Source organism: Talpa europaea, assembly GCF_964194135.1.
Source record: "Talpa europaea genome assembly, chromosome: 13".
Classification (NCBI taxonomy): Eukaryota; Metazoa; Chordata; class Mammalia; order Eulipotyphla; family Talpidae; genus Talpa; species Talpa europaea.
Window position 1 is genome coordinate 5,491,061 of NC_140080.1, and position 20,842 is coordinate 5,511,902.

The 20,842-nt window shown below is 45.2% G+C and overlaps 1 protein-coding gene across 1 annotated transcript; it reads left to right on the top strand.

Annotated features, from left to right (window-relative positions):
- Window positions 1-170: 170 nt before the first annotated feature.
- On the top strand, window positions 171-14,183 carry LRIT3 (leucine rich repeat, Ig-like and transmembrane domains 3; the record flags this gene model as incomplete). Its single annotated transcript, XM_084251993.1, has 5 exons — window positions 171-225; window positions 3,803-3,830; window positions 3,966-4,438; window positions 8,496-8,801; window positions 13,072-14,183. 5 exons carry the CDS (start codon window positions 171-173, stop codon window positions 14,181-14,183), a joined length of 1,974 nt encoding a protein of 657 aa, XP_084108119.1.
- Between the last annotated feature and the right edge of the window lie 6,659 nt (window positions 14,184-20,842).

The window sequence follows — 20,842 nt, forward strand, 5'->3', positions numbered from 1 at the left end:
GGCCAGATGGCTTCCCTGCAAGATACACTTGCAGGTTAAGTAACGACAGGTCTCAGCTAATCCCGCCTAATCTGCTGTTGCTATGCGGCCGCCCAGACTCCTCATACTCCACTTTCTGAATGCTTAGGATTTAGTTTCTATCTCTTGTTTCGACAGCCTCTATGGGAGCGATGCATCACCTGGTGTGTCTATGGGTTCTGCTCAGTGTCTTGGAAGGAGTGAGCGGCACGTGTCCCTCCCGGTGTGCCTGTGATGGCAGCTCGGCCCACGCAGGAGCCAGGTACGCCCTCCCCACCCCAGCTAAGTGTCCCTGTGATTCCCAGGAAAAGGACTCCAGCCAACCTGCCTTATTTTCAAAGCAAACTGCCAACAGTAATCAGCGGAGGGAAGGTCTCGCTGACCTGAGCTTGGACTGTGTTGGTGTTGTCGGCCCACTTCCACAAGGACTTCCCTCTGAGTAGCTGGGCTCCTGAAAGTCTCTCACGTTTTTTGAGACTTTCAAGCACATTTTGTGTTACAAAAATAGCCACAGTCCTCGGCTTCACAAGACGTCCTTTTCGGGCAAACCACTGAGATGAGTGTGATGGGCTCAGCGCGAGCCCACAGAGAGGACACAAGAGGGGCAGGGCTCTTTGGGAGTGTGACCTGCGGGCCCACCTGCTTCCGGGGTTTTCCAAATCATTCTAAGGGTTATTCACGCCACTTGGATAGACCAATGGAAGTAGGAGGAGGACCCAAGAGCAAAGTTAGAGGGGTTTATAGATGACATATTTTCATTTTTTAGATAATGGCATCAACAATGAAAGCCAGGGGTCTACCCAGTCTGTGGCAGCCCCTGGGGGCTTTAACATCTACCTGTGATGTGAGAACAGTGATCTGAAATATGCCTCTTGTTACTACCTCTTGTTTGTTAAACACGGAAGGCATCTTGGTTTTTTGAGGATATATTTAATAACGATCATTTCTTTTGTGACCTGGTTGAAGCAAGCAATGAGCCTCTTCAAGTAATTTGTGGGGCAAAAAATCAGCCAATTTATGTCCCCTAACTCTGAACAAATAACATATTCTTGAGTAGTTTGCGTTGTGATATATAAATTCTACTTAGTCCACTCGTGATATCTTATCACAATCACTAGCTGGTTAAAGAAACTGAGAACATAAAAATTTAAAGATAAGCCACACTTACTGGTGCAGACCAGAGCACTTTTTTTTTTTTTTTTTTTTTTTTTTTTTTAATAGAGGCATGCTTTATTTATTTGTTTGCTGGTTTGTTTGTTTGTTTTGTTTATACATGCACTGGGTACAGTCAGAAGCGCGGGAGGGTGAGAGAATCCACCAGAGCCAGAGCGGGGAGCAGAGCAGGCAGAAGGACCGAAGTACACTGCTGAGGGGAGCAGCGGGCGGCAGGAGAGGTCTGCGCGCCATGCGGGACACTCCTCCGGTGGCCGGGGAGCAGCCGGGGATCGAACCGGCGCCACAGAGGCCGCGGGCAGCCTCGCAACCCAGCGCTCAACCGCTGCGCCACCGGGGAGGCCCAGACCAGAGCACTTTTGAGAAAATCCTCTCAGAACCTTTCCTTCTCCCCATCATTGACGGATTTTATAAAAAGCAAAGCGTATTATGCCTGGCAAACACTCTAGAGACAACCTAGTTCGACCACTGCCATTTTATAATGGCCCGTCCGGGGCCAGCGCACACAGTCCCCACAGGGACTGGGGGTGGGGGGACAGGCAGGACTTGTGGCTTCCCACCCAGGTTGCCCCCCAAGACTGCACCTGATATGCTGGCCGAGTGGGCAGACTCTCCTCTGTGCTTGGTCACGCCACATAAAGCGGCTCTTTACTCTGGATGCAGAGTAGAAAGAAGAGAAAGAGGCAAGGCTAGAGAATTCCAGTGGTTTCATACCATCTTCTCCTACATGTATAGAGGGAACGAGCTACGGCACATCACAGCTTTGTGCTGCCCACCTCTTTTTGTTGTGGCTGGTGTTTAATTGCAGACTTAATATGAATGGCGGTTTCACTGTTCCTATTTACACATGTGTAATGTACTGTAATTTAGATGATGCTTTGTAAAACTTTTTAGGGCTCATTTTCAGCAATCCAGCGGGGTGAAGGACATGATGAGAGATAAAAAGATCATTCATTGCTCAGGTTGAAATGAATCTAAAATCCCTGCTCCTTCATAGTTTGCACCTACACATGGGGACAGGCTTGCTTTCTCTGCCTGTTTTACCATCAAATAAGATCACCATGTGCGTAATTCAAGGTCATTTAAGTTAGTGAGTTAAACTCAGTTTCTGGCTTATTCTTTAGGCAAGAGCAACGCACAGGTCACAGCGTTCAAACAGACACAAACTTTAAGGGTCTAGTGTGAAGCCATGCTTTCTTCTGCCCCTCCTCCCGTCTTCCCTCTATGATAGTGCGAGGATCCTCAGAGCCCTGTGCATATGTCCGTTCAGTCTGTTCCACACTCTACACCTCATGTCTTATCCCCTGAGCCCTGGACTGCTGGTGCCCGCTGCACCACAAAACCCACAAACAAATCTGAAATACTGTTACGTGAAGAGGATGTCAGTTCTTGACAGACGAAAATAAAGAATTTCTCCTTGTTTCAAGAGTAGCCTAGCAGAGACAGAGCCAAGATTACCAGAAGAAGGAGTGTCCTGTTCTGTATCTACTCGTGAGACATTCTTCCACCAGTTCTGTTGACTGAGATCAAAAACAACTATGAAGTCCAAGGAACAAAAAAGGGGGGCAGGACAGCGGCAGAGAGAATACATTACCCCGGGATGGACAGTGGGTGTGTGCTAGAGTGCACGCATGACTTGAGAGCACAGGCACAGAAAAGCTTGGTTCGAGCATGCCATGCAGAGAAGCAGAAGAATCAGAAATGGGATTGGAAAAGCAGGTAAATTATCATACTATGAAGGACTTTTGATTCCAAGGTGAGAAACTTTTCCTATTTTGGTGGGAAACAGAAAGCTTCCCAACAATTATGAGCAGGGGGCTTATTATGATCGGAATTGCTCTGAGAAAGTCTAGCCATGAGCTATGAGACAGATGGAAACTGGAGGAAACAAGGTGGAAAGAATCACCATCACAGCAGTCTGACTGACAAATACAAGCAGCAAACTTAAGGACAAAAGGAGGAAACCTGCATGGCATATCTGACTCCTGAGCTGACTGTCCCCGCTGCCCAGCATTAGCACTAGGCCGACAGCACCGCACAGGTCACACGGTGAAAACAGAGACTGACTCTGAGTACCTGCCTCCTCCTTTTCTCTCCCACCTTCACTCCCTCCCTCCTTCCTTCCTCTCTACTAAAGTGATCCTTTCAGAAAGGATCAATTTATAACCTCAGCAAGGGATTCTTTTCAACTGGGATCTCGCCTAAAAGGGCTAAGAACATGCATTTTGGATAGACATGGGCTTGAAAGGCACCTCTGTAACCCACTAGCTATGTGACCTTGGGCCCATCTATGTGGTTGGTCGGCCTCAGTTGTTTTATCTACAACAGTGAGATCGACAATGGCATCAGCAAACACCTCTCAGAGCTTATTATGATCATTTTACATCCATTTCAATTAAGCAGCCTAACAGAGCCACATGGGGCAATGAGGTTAGGAGAGTAGAGAAGTGGCCTTCATTGCCACAAAGGAGTCAGAGATTGGATCTGAACCCGGGGGGCTAGTCTGTAGAGCTGTAGAGCTAGTCAGCTGACATTAGGTCGAGCCACATGAAACTGATGGTTTGATCATTTTTGACTTACGAAAACGATCACATTATATGGCTTAACCCAGACAACGATGATGAATTACTAATGAACAGGTTAGCTAAGCTGAACAGACATTCTGAAAAAAAAACCAGTAAGGAATGAAAACTTGATGCATGTTTCAAATAAGTAGTATTTCTTCAAAAGGGTCTTGAAAAGCAAGCTTCCCCCTTGCCTCGTTGTGCTGCCAGGTCTGTGCTGTGCAATGACCCGGATATGACCGAGGTCCCCACGAGCTTCCCCGTGGACACTGTGAAGCTCCGCATAGAGAAGACGGCCGTGTACCGAGTCCCGGCAGAGGCCTTCTACTACCTGGTGGACCTCCGGTTCCTCTGGGTGACCTGCAACTCCGTGGCCAGCCTCGAAACCAGAAGCTTTTACAACCTAAAGCAGCTGCATGAGTTGCGCTTGGCTGGGAATTCTCTGGCTACCTTCCCTTGGGCGGCTCTGCGGGACTTGCCCCAGCTGAGGACCCTGGACCTGCACAATAACAGACTAGGCAGCGTGCCAAAGGAGGCCATCGGGCACCTGAAGGGCCTCGCCTACTTGGATTTATCAAGCAACAGACTAACCACACTGCCGCCAGATTTCCTGGAGAGCTGGCCACACTTCCTTACAACATCGTCTAGAAGCCTGGACCTTTCACCAAGGAGAATGATTCTCGGTAAGCTGAGAAGCCAGGGCTCCTCGGGGCCAGACGGTTTGTTCCACGTTCCTTCAGTCATGCTGCTTTCTCAGGCCTATACTGGCACTTACGATGGAATTTTGATGCAACTTTATAGATAATCTAGGGCAATTTTCCCACCCACTCTGTGTAAGGGGGTGTGTGTGTGCGCGCACCACAAAGGGCTGGTCTCATCAACTAAGACGCTCTAGACAGTAGGTAGCCTGGAGACATGGTCTACCAGCCTGCCCCATCGTGAGCACGTGGACAGCACCTCTCACCAGCCACATTCTCCTTTCAACACTTCATCAGAAGTGGGGGAGCTGGGACTTGAATACAGGCCGTTAGTTCCAGCGCCCACACTGTTAACGCCCCACGCCTTTGTAACACGGGGGATGTAATAACACCAGGCTTATTTCCTCGTATATAAATTATTTTACTAATCTCTTTACATCATGTATTTACTTAATAGGAAAAAGAAATTATGAGCAGTTTTCCAATTACTCCTTGTCTCTTCTACATGAGCAAAAATAACAACTTCATACAGTTACCTTTTCACGTGGCCATAAAAACATACACTGGTATCCTGCGTTAACTCTGACACTGAATTAGATTTTTGATTGGTAGTACAGGTGAATTTCCATGACCTGTTTCTCGAGAATGAGCAAATATTTACATAGGTAGACTCCACAAAGACTAAGACTATTTATCTTGGAGGAAAAGCCTGCAGTAGGAGAGGGCATGAAATGCCTTTTTTGGGTGCTTTTTACTGCAATTAAGTTAGCACAATTCTAACAAGGATGCCTCTCGTATTCAGATGGAGTTTGCCTGAAGGAAAATGGTGGCCACAGAATTTTCTAAAATGACATCAATTTAGTTCAACCAATCCCCCTTAATCTCTGTGTGCTTCCTCTGGAAGGCCCGGAGGAGACAGTCCCACATGGTGAAGGCAGGAGTCCCTGGCAGTAGGTTCCCATGTTTTAGCTATCGTGAATAAAGCTGCTGTTAACATCCATGTACAAAGCTTTTTTTTAGCAAGCTATCATTTCTCTTTGGTAGATTTCCCTGATTGAAATTGCTAGATTGTAGGATGTCTATATATATAAACGTTTTTAAAAAATTGCCAGTTTTGGGCCTCCCTGGTGGCACAGGGGTTAAGTCTCAGCACTATTACTGCTACGGCCTGAGTTTGACCCCCAGCCAAGGAGCTGACCCACATGGCGCAGCTGACCTCTCCTGTCTCACCCGCTGCTCCCCTCAGCAGTGTATTTCAGTCAGTCTGCCTGTTCTGCTCCCCACTCTGTCTGGTGAATTCTCTCACCCCCGGCACCTCTGGCCTGCATCCCAGTTTTTCTACATAATAATAAAATAGATTTTAAAATATGGCCAGTTTTCCCAAGAGGTTGCACTGTTTTCTACTCCTACTACCACTGTGTAACAGTCCACCTGCCCCATCTCCTCACCAACACTTGATGTTGTCAGTCATTTTCCATGTCAGTCATTCTTGGGGGGGCGATCAAGGAGCAGTATTATCCTGTGATTGCAATTTACATTTCCCCCATGGCTAGAGGTGTTGACCACATTTTCATTTGTTTATTGGCCATTCGTATTTATTCCATTACAGTATTCTAAGGTTGGTTGCCTTTCTATTATTGAACCCAAGTTCAACTGCAGCTATATGCAATGATGTGGTTTGTCTATTTATTTCCTTCATGGTATCTTTAGTAAGAACATTTTAAATTTTGATGACACTTGGCTTACCAGCTTTTCTTCTATAGTGAGTACTTCCTGTGTCCCATGGAAGAAATATCTGCCTACCTACAGGCCGCAGGAAGTCTATTTTGTTTATAGTTTTAGCTTTATAGTCTTATCTTTTATGTTTATTATCATGATCCATGTCAGAAAAGTTTTTGAGTATAATATGAGGAAGGGATGAGGTTTGATTTTTTATTTTCAAACAGCAATCCAGTTGTTCCCACATGCTTTATTGAAAAGACTTCCCTCACCCACCTGAACTGTGAAACCCCACTGCCTCCACAAAATTGACAAAGGCATGGGCTTTGCTTAAAGAGCTTTTCTGCAGAATAACATTTTTTTAAAGATTTATTTATTTATGCAAAGCTGGGGTACAGGCCAGAGGCATAGGAGAGTGAAAGAATTCATCAGGGACAGAGAGGGGAGCAGAACAGGCAGATGACCAAAAACACTGCTGAGGGGAACAGTAGGCAAGACAGGAGAGGTCTGTCGCACCTTGTGGGTATCTCCCTGGCCGGTTGGGAATCAAAACCACACTGCAGAAGCTATGGACAGCACTGCGCTCAACCCACTGTGCCACCGGGGAGGCCCTGCACAATAACTTTTATAGGGGAACTTATTGCTGACTTTTCACAAAAAATAGCTCATTTAATCCAATTGCTGTAGTGCACAAAAAACATTACCTTTTTTAGAAAAGGGATAAGGCAAAGTTCATTTGCCCCTATATGAGAACAGTTATGTAAAATAAGTTATCGCAAATTCCAGTTACTGTGGTTGGTGTGTTGCTTTGAAGGAATGTAGACCAAGTAACAATTTAACTTCAGAGAATTCTTGTCCCTTTGTCCTCAGAAGAAAAACCACCTGATGAATATGTTCAGCCCTCAGGTCATTACTATTACTCAGGCTTTAAAAGCTGTACTTTAACCTGAGATGTTTCGAAGCTGGGATAGGTAAACATTTTATTTTTGAGGAACTTAAAAATATTTTCCTGGTTTACATAAATTTTAGGGAGAAGCAACTGGATTTTTTTTTTTTAAGGATTTTGCTTCACTGTTAACACATATTTATAACAGTTTGCAATAGCTTCAAAGCATGAATAAAACCGTTAATTTACAGCTCTTGAGTCTTTCCCAGCTCAAGGACTTTCAAGTCCTTGCTTAATGTCACTGATATGTTGAGAGCTTCAAGGTCAACATACAGATAGAGGTTCAAATCCCGACTGTATACTGTTGTGTGACCTTGGGCAGATCACTTAACCTCCCAGAGTGCTGGTGAGTGATTTTATATTCTACCCGCATTGGATCGAATTTTTGCTGTGAAGCTCTTTAACTTTAGAATTTGGGAAAGGCTGGAAGTAAGAAACGATTTTCACAGGCAGCAGTGCTAACACTCTAGAGATATCTGTAGCTGGGATATTGATGTCACCAAATGCTCACTATCGTCCATGTTAATGACAGGTAACACGGTTGCTACACTTGTGCTGCTCCCTCTCCTCTACTAACCAGTAACATTTTGCTCACTTTCTTTAGGCTCTCCCTGACAGTCACCTTGAAGGTAGAGTTCTGAAAGTTGAGACAGATCTTGAAGGCACTTGCAACAAAGGGTGTCAGCTTCTTGCATTCCTTGCTTCTGATTATTGAGGGGAGATCTGAAGGAGTGTACTTCCATGGCCACGACACATCGCATTCATTCCAAGCCCGATGAGCCTCTGCCAGTCTTTCCAATCGCCTGACAAGGCCTCCATCTCGCTCTATGAGTTTCCTATACAGTACATGTACTACCTCAATATGTCTTCAAATTACACAAAACCATGACACATTTCTAGTTGAGTTAGGTGTCTTGACACCCTGTAACACAAGAATATAAATATGTTTACAGCTTCCTAGAAATATCCCAGATCACTATTCTTTTGTATTCCTGGAGACAAATTTGGCTCTAACACTGATTTGGCTATGCAACTGGTCAAGCTACCTGGTTTCTCTGTCTCAGTTTCTTCATCTTTAAGATAGGGATAATACTTTCCCGCAAACAGGATCACTGTGATTATGTGCATTAATACAGGCAAGTGCTTAGAACAGAGTCTAGCACAGAGTGAATGCTCAGTAACTGTTAGCTATGATCGTGAATGGTCTGAGCTGTAAGAACATGTCCATCCAGCTGATGGGATGGCAGAGCCAAATGGACAGACATGTGACTCCATTTCATCCCTCAAAGCACTTATGTTTTAGGGATGGTGCAGATACCTCCTAACCAGATGTAAACCAGAATAACCTTTCCCAAATCCTTTCCTCCTCCGGTTCAGGTTTGCAGGACAACCCTTGGTCATGTGACTGTCATATTTCCAGAATGATCGAATTGTCAAGAGTTGCTGCCCCTGCTATCGTGCTCCTCGACCCACTGATGGTGTGCAGTGAGCCTGAGCACCTGACAGGGATTCCGTTTCAGCAGGCTGAGCTGGAGAAGTGTCTGAAGCCATCAGTGATGACCTCGGCCACCCACATCACCTCTGCTCTGGGCAGCAATGTCCTGCTGCGATGTGATGCAACTGGCCACCCCACCCCACAGCTCATGTGGACCAGAGCCGACAGTGCGCGTGTTAATTACACAGGTGTGTTTTCAATTGGAGACTTATGAAACCAGGGGTTCTAATGACGGAACTTAATCTCATGTTTCTGGGTGATATGCAATAAGGCTGGTTACTTCCAGTAAGATATACCAAGATAGTTAGACGCAAAGAATCTGAAGGAACATTTTATTGGCTAATGTTTCTTTCCCCACTTTTACTACTTAGATGAAATCAATCTACTTTTGTCTTGGATAGAAAGGAACACATAGCAGTGAATGAATGGTTGCAGATGAGGCCTTTGTCTTGTTCATCCCAGATCCAGCTCACTTTAAAATGTTACAATTTTCATAAAAGGGATGTTCTACAAGTTTCTCATTTTAGAAAGGTGATTTAAAGAATAGATTGCACAGGCCTTATTATGAAACAAAAAAATCTAGTTTTAGAAGAACAAGCACTGGTGAGCACCCGGGGACCACCATCCCACCTCGACGTAAATGTTCAGAGACATGTGGGCATCACAGTGCTCCGAGGCACTCCCTTTAGTCCACAACTAGCAAGACCTCCATTGCTCAACCGAGCTCCTCAACATATCACGGTGCGGGTGCTTGTGCACGGGGTCCGACCTGCTTGGTGGCGGTGGGGGGGGGGGCATACGACACGTACATGCAGCTCCTGGCTACCTCTGGGGGCTTCCTGGACACCCCGCCAGCGCATGAACACCTGCATCCTCACCTGCACGACCGGAGCTGCTGTGGCGCCCGACCCTGGGCACACGCTCCAAGTACAACACCCTTCTCGGCGCCTGCAAGACGTCACTCACCCGGCTGCTGCAAGCCCAGGGCCAAGGCCGGAGTCCTTTCTGAGCTTCGAAGCCGCCGCAGAGCCGCCCCTTCCAAGTATAAGGTCAGCCGAGGCGGGGTCAGCCTGCGACCACGCGAGGTCGACATGCTCACGGCAGCACTGAGCATGCGCACTGGAGCGCCGGGCATGCGCACTGCGCCTGTCAGGCATGCGTACTGCAACCCCTTCACGCTGGCGCATGCGCGCTGCGCACGCCCCGCCATCACTGCGCGACGCTGCCTGGGGTTTGTGGACCGCCCCAGGGTCCCAGCTGTGGACCCTGGAGGCGGGGGTAGGGGCACTGGAGGTGGGGGTAGAGGCGGACGTGGAGATACAGACCCACGCTGACAGATCCTGCGGGGCTCACGCAATCTCTGGCGAAAGCAACTCTAGGGCTGGCACCTGAGCCCCCGTGTGCCCAAGGAGACGGTGCACTGGCTGCCCACCCAGGTCCGCCTGGAGCTCTACGGCAGCCACAGCCACCCAGTTTAGGGATTGGGCCAGGAGGAATGCCCCACTGCTCAGATCAGGCCTTCGATGAGGTGCCATCTGCCTTCCAGACTGGCCTAAGGGTTGCACTTGGAGGCTGGAGGGAGAGAGGTCAAATTGCAGGGGGAATGCAACGCTTTCACCAGTGCCCCCCTGAGTTTCCCAGGATGGACTGAGGGACAGCCCGTCTGCTCTCCAGCCGCCCGTGGACACACTGGCTACCTCCTGATAGGTGGTGTGATTGAGGGGCCCAGAAGAGAGAGGGGTGTCCATGCCCCAACCCCCACCATGGCCATCCCTGACCAGAACCAGTGGAGGGGAGTCAACCAGCTGGTAACTGCTGGGTGGGAGTGGAGGCTCCCTTCCAGTGAGAGACCCCAGGATGTGTTCTGCTGCATTTCAGGCCGTTATATTTCAGCTTGAGTTACATGGTGGGTGGGAACACACACCTCTCCTACACAGGCCTCCCAAAGCACTGCAGGCCAAGTGGGGAGACCCTCTTACCCATGACATGAAGTTTATGCCCTTTTTCTTAAGGTTTTTAAAAACAACATTTTATTTACTACTCTTTTCAAATCCCTACAAAACTGGTTTAAGGAACACTCATTTCCCCTTTTGTAATATTCTCCCTCGGTCAAGTTGTTTGTTGTTGCTGCTGTGTTTTCTCCCTGTCATACCTTTGCTGTTTGCTTACCTGGGGTAGGAGCTGCCTGGTTTCTCCACTGCTTGTGTGACTTCCAGTTGGTATCTGCATGTCAAGTCTGGGTGAAGGTGTTTGGGTCAAGAGTCACAGCTTTGTGAGGAGGGACAGAGCCTTGGCAGCCAGGACACATGCGCACCACTTGCTGAATAATGTGCATGTCACAAAAATAAAAAGAAAAGGGCCTCCCCGGTGGCGCAGCGGTTGAGCGCTGGGTTGCGAAGCTGCCCGCGGCCTCTGCGGCGCCGGTTCAATCCCCGGCTGCTCCCCGGCCACCAGAGGAGGGTCCCACATGGCGCGCAGGCCTCTCCTGCCGCCCGCTGCTCCCCTCAGCAGTGTACTTCGGTCCTTCTGCCTGCTCTGCTCCCCGCTCTGGCTCTGGTGAATTCTCTCACCCTCCCGCGCTTCTGACTGTACCCAGTGCATGTATAAACAAAACAAACAAACAAATCAGCAAACAAATAAATAAAGCATGCCTCTATTAAAAAAAAATAAAATAAAATATCTGCCATGATTGACTTCAAAATATTAAAAAAAAAAAAAAAGAAAAGAAATATCATTTACAAAGGTTTTGCAGATCCTAATATAACCAAGTCAATGTTCTTGTCTTAGTTTCAACAGTGGTATTCTGATGATTCAAGGTGAAAGAATGAAATGATAACATTTTTTCAGAAGTCAATGCCTAATATCCTACAAATAGTAAGCATCTCATATGTAAGGTAGTGGAATCAGTGCATTGTTACTTTTCAGAGAGCTTCAGCAACTAAGACAGGATGGGAAAATATTCAGATATTTTGGAGAGTAAATGTTCACTTTTCTAAAATCTATGTTATTCTACAAATAAAAGAATCCATGGTTTACGAGTTTATCTAAATTAAATATAAAATGGAAGATTGAGGTCACAAATTATAACTCCTGCATGCCAAAGAATGAGCTGTCATGCCTCCTGGCTATGTGGATAGATAGCATTTCATTACAATGAAAACTTATTGAAGGAAGTATTTCAGTCAGGTCTGCTGATAAATGTTTTATAGAATCACAGTGAGTTAAAATTAGAAGTGATCATCAAGATCAGGTTGTCTTATCTCCATATTTAAAAGGCCGAAAGACTTGAATTGACTTCTCTAAAATCACATGCTACCAGTGGACAAAAGTATGCAACTCATTTTAAAAGTTTCCAACTCTTTTTAAAAGTACCATTTCCTGGGCCTTCCTGGTGGCACAGGTGGTTGAGTGCAGCGCTGTGAAGCTGTCCGCAGCCTTTGCAGTGCCAGTTCGATCCCGGCTGGCTGCGGAGATACCCACATGGTGTGGCAGACCTCTCCTGTCTCGCCCGCTGCTCCCCTCAGCAGTGTATTTCGGTCAGTCTGCCTGTTCTGTTCCCCGCTCTGTCTCTGGTGAATACTCTCACCCTCTTGCACATCTGGCCTGTACCCTGGTTCTTGTATGTATAACTAAATCTTTTTTAAAAAAATACCATTTTCCAGGCCTCCCTGGTGGTGCAAGGGGTTAAGTCTCAGCGCTATGAAGCTATCGGCAGTCATTGCAGCATGAATTCGATCGGGCCAGGGAGCTGACCCACATGGCGCAGCAGACCTCTCATGTCTCGCCTGCTGCTCCCCTCAGCGGTGTGTTTCAGTCAGTTTGCCTGTTCTGCTCCCCACTCTGTCTCTGGTGAATCCTCTCACCCCTACCTCTGGACTATGCCCCAGCTCTTGTATGGATAAATAAATAAAATAAATCTTTAAAAAAATAAAAATACTATTTCCCTAAATCAGAAGAAAAAAGAAAAATATCAGATATCACTTGTAGGAGGAAGACAGGGAAACTGAACAAAGGGTCAAAAAAAGACAAAATTTGTAGGCAACTTTACATCTGAGGCATATAGCAGGGCAGGGGGATGGAGCGGTCAAAACAGGGGAGGGAAGAGCAGGAGGGACTGTGGGAACAGAAGACAGGTGATGTGGTAGTGGGAGGTTTACAGAGACTACACCTGAGGGGAGACATCAAATATTGTACAAAAATGAACAATGTAAGAAAATGAAAAAGTAATAAAAGAAACAAATTAATAAATAAACCATCTCCCATACATTGTGCCTAACATGACAGAAATCTTCATGTGAACAATTTACAGAATCCTCAGCAGCCTTCAAAGACACCACTGTGCCCCCTCCCTCTCGGCTGCTGCGGGAGGGGTGCATGGAGAACCACAGCGGCTTCCATTTCCATCAGCATGATGCTTAAGTCTTTCTTCTTCTCATAGTGTCCTTCCTTCCCTTCCAGTAATTCAGGACTCTCCAGAGGAAGGCGTCCGGTGGTCCATAATGAGCTTGACAGGGATTTCTTACAAGGATGCTGGAGATTACAAATGTAAGGCCAGAAATTTGGCGGGGTCTTCAGAAGCTGTGGTGACTGTGACAGTGGTTGGTGGTGGCTCAACCATATCACCAAAAACATCCAAAAAAACCGGAGATCGCCTTGAGCAAGAGGTCCACATAGGATCTGGAAGACCCACATCCATACCCAGCCCACTCTCGACTGCCTGGCTGCCTTCCTCCTCTGCTTCTTCCACTCCCCTTTCTCCATTAACTTCCTATTCCTCGTCGCCTTTTTCCTCCTTCATTCTTTCTTCAGCCTCAACTCTAAGCACTAGCATCTCAGCAAGCGCCACCCTGGCCAGCAGGCTGTCCCTCCAGCATCCCCTGGATGGGAAAAGAAATGTCAAGGTGGAGAGGAGTGGACATAAGCTTCCCCCAGGCAGTAGCAGTAAAAGAGAAGAGCAGGCCCTGTCAGAGGAGGCGTTGCCTGTGGGGACGGATGCCGCAGTAGAAAATGTCAGGGTGACCAGCCAGACACAAGAGAGCGTGATGCTGACATGGAATGTGGTCAACCCCACACCTGACTTGGAGGTGACCGTGTGGTATTCCAAACACGGGGAGAAGGACCTGCTGCTGCTGAGCACAGACTCCAGCGAGAACCAGGTGACCTTGGAGGGCTTAGCGCCTGGAGGGCAGTACCTGGCGTGTGTCCGCCTGAAAGGAGCACATCCCCACAAGGACCAGTGTGTCACCTTTGTTACTGACGGTGCCGAAGAGGGTGCTCCAGGCTCCTTCCTCCTCGTGGTGAGCGCTGCAGCCTGCGGGATTGTCTTGCCATTGTTTTTTTTCCTGCTGTACAAAGTTTGCAAACTGCAATGTAAGTCAGACTCCTGGGAAGATGATTTGGCCAAAGAGACTTATATCCCATTTGAGACCCTGTCCCCCAGGCATCAAAGTGTAGGGGAACCTTGGACACGAAGGCACAGAGATGATTGTGAAAAACTGCTGCTTTGTTCTAGGTCAAGTGTGGAATCTCAGGCGACTTTTAAAAGTGAAGGTTCTAGACCAGACTATTAGTGCTGAGGTTTTATGGATCCTCAGGTGCTTGTGACCTCCACAAAATATCTCCCACAACATGAAGGATCTAAGGATATAGCTGTCTGTCTGGATGACTTTTGGAGAGACTAAGATGAAAAGCACAAATAGAATGTTTTTTAGGTATATCCTAAAAAGCATCATGAGACTTCCTAACTGAAAAGACAACAAATCTTGATTTGGGTTGTGTAGAAAATGTCCATAAAAATATTTTACAAGGTACTGCTTAAATAGTTAATGTTTTAGGGTAATTTTTGGTTCTTGAAAATAAATTTATGTGAAAATAGTTATAAACAGTGAACTCTGAATTTTGCTTTATTATATTTTTTAATTTTTACATAGAAGAAATGGGGTGTAGGCCAGATGCGTGGGGCATGAGAGGATTCACCAGAGACAGAGTAGGGAACAGAACAGGCAGATCCACTGAAATACACTGCTGAGGGGAGCAGCGGGGAGACAGGAGAGGTCTGCTGCACCATGTGGGTCACCTCCCTGGCCTGATTGAACTCAGGCATTCTGGTGATGGCCCCAAAACCACCAGGGAGGCTCAGAACTGTGAATTTTAAAATGATTGTTATTTTGGATGGTGAGCATAATAAGCAAAGCCTTGACATTCATTTAAGTTGAAAGTGCTTAAGGCATTTGCTGGGCTTGACCCTGGTAGAGAATGGGGTAGTGCAGAATTTTGTTCTCCCTGAGGTGAAATCCAAACCAAATGCAAAAAGAGGGCTCCAGCTCTTGGCACCATTAAGCATTACAGGACTGTGGAGTGTTTTCATATAGGTGAGCTTAATAGGCTCTAACTCTTGATTTGTTCTTTGATTTTATCAGGAACCTCCAAATGAAGGTTAACTGCTGGGCGAGTAAGTGTGAATAGCTCCAAGCAGTGTTGCATGTTGGAAAAACAAGAACAGAACTATCAAATGAGGTTCCACTTTAACATGAGCTTTTTCCAGAAAGATCTATTGGCCCAAATATTCAGTCTAGTCAGCAGATTTACTCCTATGCCCCCCACCGTTGCTCTCAGGTACCTTCCTTGTCCTCACCAAGATGTGTTTGGATGGCTGTGGTGGAAAACAGGGGGTATCCTTGGATGTGAGACTCAGTTGCCACATGCCCAGTTCTCCCTGTGATGGTGGCATCTAAGAGCCACAAGCTAGCTTTGCTCTCTGGATGACCTGGGCATTCAGTGGGGTCTGCTTTGCTCCCCCTTCTTAGTGGCTCCATTTACTTCTAGGGTGGAAGTGACACATTGCCATTCCCCTAAGGGACTCCTCAGAATTTTCCAAATGATCAAATGGGTTTTTAACCTTGGATTAACACGGTATTTGGGAATGACCAGCCCAAGGGAAAGGCACTTTACAAAACCATCAGCTTCATGGAAGATGTTGCTATAACTGTTTACCTGTGGGTAGATTTTTTTTTTTTAGTCTTCATATGTGTACACACACACACACACATGCACACACACACAGAGGGAAGATGTTTTCCTTGGTTTCTTTTAACCTGCTAGTTACTCATTTCTTCACTCAACAAAGATACACTAAGTGTCCATTCTGTGCCAGCACTATCTCTATATTGACAAGATGTGTGGTTGGTCATGTGGTGGGAATCTGGGATGAGTAGCTCTTTGGAGCAGCTTCCTCTGAGATATTTCGCTTTCAGTGAAAATAAGCCAGTTGTCAACCAGTAATAATTTTAGACAGCCAGAGAAGTCCCAGCACAAGCTTCCTCAGCTATACATGATCCTGAGTTAATTATTGTGCTTGATTTTTCCCTCACAGCACAGGAGTTCTTTGACTTAGGAACTAGACACTGAGTCTTGTTGTGCTACAAAAATGATTCAAACCAACCACATCGATCCCTTCAGATAAATGCCTCTTACAAATGTTTTCCGAATCTGGCATATCCTATAACTTCCATATAAATGATTTATCTTGAAAAGGATCTCTAGCAATTTCAGTCTGTGCTTTGGGTACTCTTCTCCACAAACTTGGGAGGTAGAAAAATTGTTTTTCCCCATAAATGCAAAAACCTTCAATTTACAGCCTAAAGCCCTGCCTTTGTCTTTTAAACTGTAAACCAAATAATCCAGCTTTGACCTCACTCCCTCCAGGACTATGTTTCGTGCCCTTCTGAGGATTCTGGCCATTTACATTTTGCTCAAATAAAAGCAAATCATGAAACAAACTATTCTCATCAAAGACTCAGAGGAGGATGAAGATTACTAAATATCTAACATTCGCTACACATGAAACACATCAAATGGAAATTTGTTTTAAAAATTCATCATACACCATTACTCCAGGGCTTATTCATTAACACTGTCAAATGGACAAGCTTGATAGGAAGGGGTGGGAAGTCAGCTGGACAAGAAAGAGTGGTAAGTCACCTCCAAATATCCTCAAAAGTCATGCTTGAAAGGCATGCTCTCGGAAATCTGTACACATTCATTAAAAGAATGGGCTGAAGGGGAGTTTGCTAAGTAGAAATATAAAATCTTCATATAAAAGACAGTATTGATTAAGCACACTTCCCCCAACACATACCTTGTTTCAATAATTATGTCAAATAAAATGCTTTCTTGGTAAATGTCAGAGAAAACCAGTCCTGTTGAAGATCAGTGTTTCTCTTCCCATGCTGGAAATGTTGTGTGTGCCATGAAACCTAATTGGCTAACAATGGGCAACATAGAGATTTGAAATTTTAAATCAAACATCCTTTGGAGAATTATTTTCTCTCTGTCTCAATTTTTAAATAGAGTGTACATTGTGGGCATCCTTAACACAGCGGCACAGGTTAGAATGCAGAAAACTTACCTACCAGGTCTTGAATCCCAGATGGGATTCTGAATAGGAAAGTGTGGTTCTCCTGGAGGCAGAGGAACATTCTGAGGACACTTTAATATTTTTCTACTATTTTGATCATCAGTTTCCAAATCTTGATGTTTAAAGAGAAATCAATTACAAGAGCCTTAGAGTTAGAACAAAACAAGTGTGATTCATCTGGATTCCATCAATTAAAACTGCTAAACTCTTTCCTTGACTGGAATGAATTTTTAGCATTGCCCACTTGTAAAGAAAGGGTTGCTGAGCAAATCAGCATGAAAACATTTGCAGGGATCATATTATTTAAATGTTACTTAAAATAGCACTTTTTTCTTGTTCACATGAATTCAGAGGCGCAGGGTGGTAAGAGGATTCACCAGAGACAGAGTGGGGAATAGAACAGGTGGATTGCCTGAAATACACTGCTGAGGGGAGCAGCGGGCAAGACAGGAGAGGTCTGCTGCTCCATATAGGTCAGCTCCCTGAGCTGGGTGTCGAAATTGTGCTGCAGTGGCTGCTGATAGTTTCATAGAGCTAAGACTTAACCCCTTGCACCACAGGGAGGACCCTGTTTCTCTAACTTTAATAGGTATTTATTCCTCCAGGAATCTTTCATGCAGGTTCTTGCTCAACCTCTCTGGATGAGGCTTGAGAGTTTGTATTCTTTTTCTTTTTATTTACTGGAGCTGAGAAAACTTGATTCCAACAAGCTTCCAGCAGGCAAGACCACAGAGGTTTAGAAGCCCAGCTCTAGTGAGGCCCCCTGGTGGCTCTAAGTGTAGGGGTGGTTGACACCACTAGAGGAGAGGCTTGTTCCATGTAAGCTCAAAGAAACTTTTCCCTGGTTTTATGTACACCCATTCTGTGCAGGACTGTGATGCCATGAAATTGGGAAAAGGGCTGTACTCTGCTTTGTTTATAACTATTCTAGGCATTAGCCAACATTTTGGAAAACCTAGCTTTTGATGACAGCAGTCGAGGTGTTTGAGACTCTGATTCTATCCACAACCATCATAGCTCTTGACTCTGGTTGACCTCTGTAGGTAAGACTGATAGCTCAAGCGGTCTCTCATATCTAGCCATGTGTAGACATTCATATCTCGATGTACATATTTGGTTTCCTTCTTTTACTTCTCATGTAATATAATTCAAATCATGATGATTTTGAACATATGTGGACAGGGAGGGTATTATCTGTCAAGGTAGTGTTAGGATATTAGTGGGGGAATTAGGTGTTGTCAAGTTGAAGTGTACTGAATTAGATCATGGAAGGAAGGAGAGTATGTAGCCAACCCAGGGCCAGGGTTTTTAGGTTTTAAGATCTGAACTTGATGCCCTTCAACTGAAAGTCAGTGACTAGCTTATTATTCCAAACTTAAGCAACAAAATCTTAAATTTTATAAAGGGGAAACCCATAATCCTACTGTCTGTTCAAATAAAGCATTTCAATTTTTTTCCTCCATCTGTTATACAAAATGATGAAATACTACAATCATAACATAAATTAGATTTTGTATTTGTCTATTAATATTGTGGTAAACATTTCCCTTTAATTATACCATATTTTTATAATAATGTCTTAACTATTTGTTAAAAAAAATAAGTTCAGAATAAGTTAAGAATAGCTTCTGTTAGCTTTCTAATCTTTGCTGCTATGAATAACATTATAGCACATATTAGCACGATTGTAACTTCTTTTTCCAGTGGAGAGTTCATCCCTTGAGGGAGAAACTGCTAGGAGTGTGATTACATAGACATTTATGAATATTTTTATGCCTGTAAAATGTGATGCCAAATTGCTTGCTAAAAGGGTCACGTCAAATGCAAGGTGGTTTTTAAGGTCAGACTTATTTTGATACAAGAGGAACAGAGATATCATAAACTAATAATTCATGAAGGGTGAGGAACAAAAGACATCATTTCCTAACATCTAGAAAATATAATGTAGGAATTGGGCCAAAGTATGTCAAGTTATGAACAGACCAGGCACTGACGACATTCATTACCATCATAATTATAAAATCGAGCCCTTCTTCTGGAAGTTACACTTTGGACAAACTCTTGCCCAAAACCCATGCATGATCAATCTCAATTTTTCTTTTTTGCCCCAGCACACATGAGTGCTAAGTCTCTAATTTTATAGACAAATTTGTGAGATAATTTTATATATATGTAATATACATAAATTTGTTATCTAATTTGTTAGACAAATTTTATTTTGTAATTCTCCTGTAAGGATATGAAGATTACAGCTGGTTCTCCAAGTCCCTGAAAACAAAGTTCTTTTCCTTTTACTAAACAAGGCAGTTAGGTTGGGTGCATGGTCTAAAATGTTGCACTCAAGAGGTGTCCATGCACAAAGCCAGCACCTAATTCTGTTATTCTGGGTTTAGCAGACACATTTCATGAAAGGGTTACAATGAATAAACCAAGGCACCCAGGGAAACTGGAGTCACAGGTGACCTGTGAGAGAACCAGTGACTCTGCGCAGAGATTCAAATCAGGTGAGCTATCACAGTGTCTGAAGGTCTATTTTCAAAATAGTCCCAGGATGTCTTGGTCTCAGCAGAAGTGGATAAATCCCTTCCTCTTTCTCCAATATACTTAAGGTCTTTGTGTAGAATTTGGAATAATCCCTTTGGTAGGTTATTCCACAAACAAGACACTGGCATTCCTATTCAACTTCCCTATTTCAAGGACTGACTTCAGTGGCTTCCTGGGAGATTAGGACATCTCTTTATGGATCACTGAAAGAGATGACTTCTTTTCTAAAGCAGTACTGATTATGGTATTCACAGGCAGCTGGAGAGACTCAACAAGTGGAATTTTAAATGTAGGGAGAGATACCAAAGGAGTTGACAAAGGAAAACAGGGGATGATAGGATGACCCATATGTCCCCATTGGGTCCTGTCTCTGGAGCAGCCTGCGGGATGGGCTCAGCTAGCATCCTCAGAGAGGCAGCCCCAGACAGTGCTGCTTTAGGTGCATGCTCTAGGGCCAGTCAGAGGTGGAGTGTCAGTCCCTCTCCATCTCTACATAGCGAATGAGACTTGGGGCAAGATCCTCAACTTCTTTAACTTCAGATTTGCCTTCCATGAAATGGAACCAATGCTTATGTTTCCTGAGGACTAGACGGAAGCTTTTCTTTCCAGTCTTCTTCCTGATGGGAACTTCTGAGTAGCAGCAAATAAAGGTTGTTAATGTATGAGCAAAACCCCACATCACGTGACTTTGTATCATAGTGTGCATTTTCCTTTGGCATTGTGGGTGAAAGTTGCAGGATACAAGGTTCATATATTAAAGTCAATTTTATTTCCCTAAAAGAGTGACAGGCAACTAGAAAAAATTAAAAGAACTATTCCATTCAGGGCCTCCCTGGTGGTGCAGTGATTAAAGTCTCAGTGCTATCAAGCTATCACCAGCCACTGCAGCCTGAGTTCGATCCCTAGCCAGGGAGCTGACCCACATAGCACAGCGGATCTCTCCTGACTCGCCCACTGCTCCCCTCACCAATGTGTTTAGTAGATCCCCCTGTTCTGTTCCCCACTCTGTCTCTGATGAAATCTCTCACCCCCCACACCTCTGGCCTACACCCCAGTTCTTGCATGCATAAATAAATAAAATAAATCTTTTAAAAAACCCACTAGTGACCTCCCTGGTGGCGCAGCAGGTTGAGCACGGTGCTGTGAAGCTGTCCGCAGCCTCTGAATCTGGGTTCGATTCCTGGTCGGCCAGGGAGATAACCACAAGGCGCAGCAGACCTTTCCTGTGGCGCCCGCTGCTCCCCTCAGTAGTATATTTTGGTCAGTCTG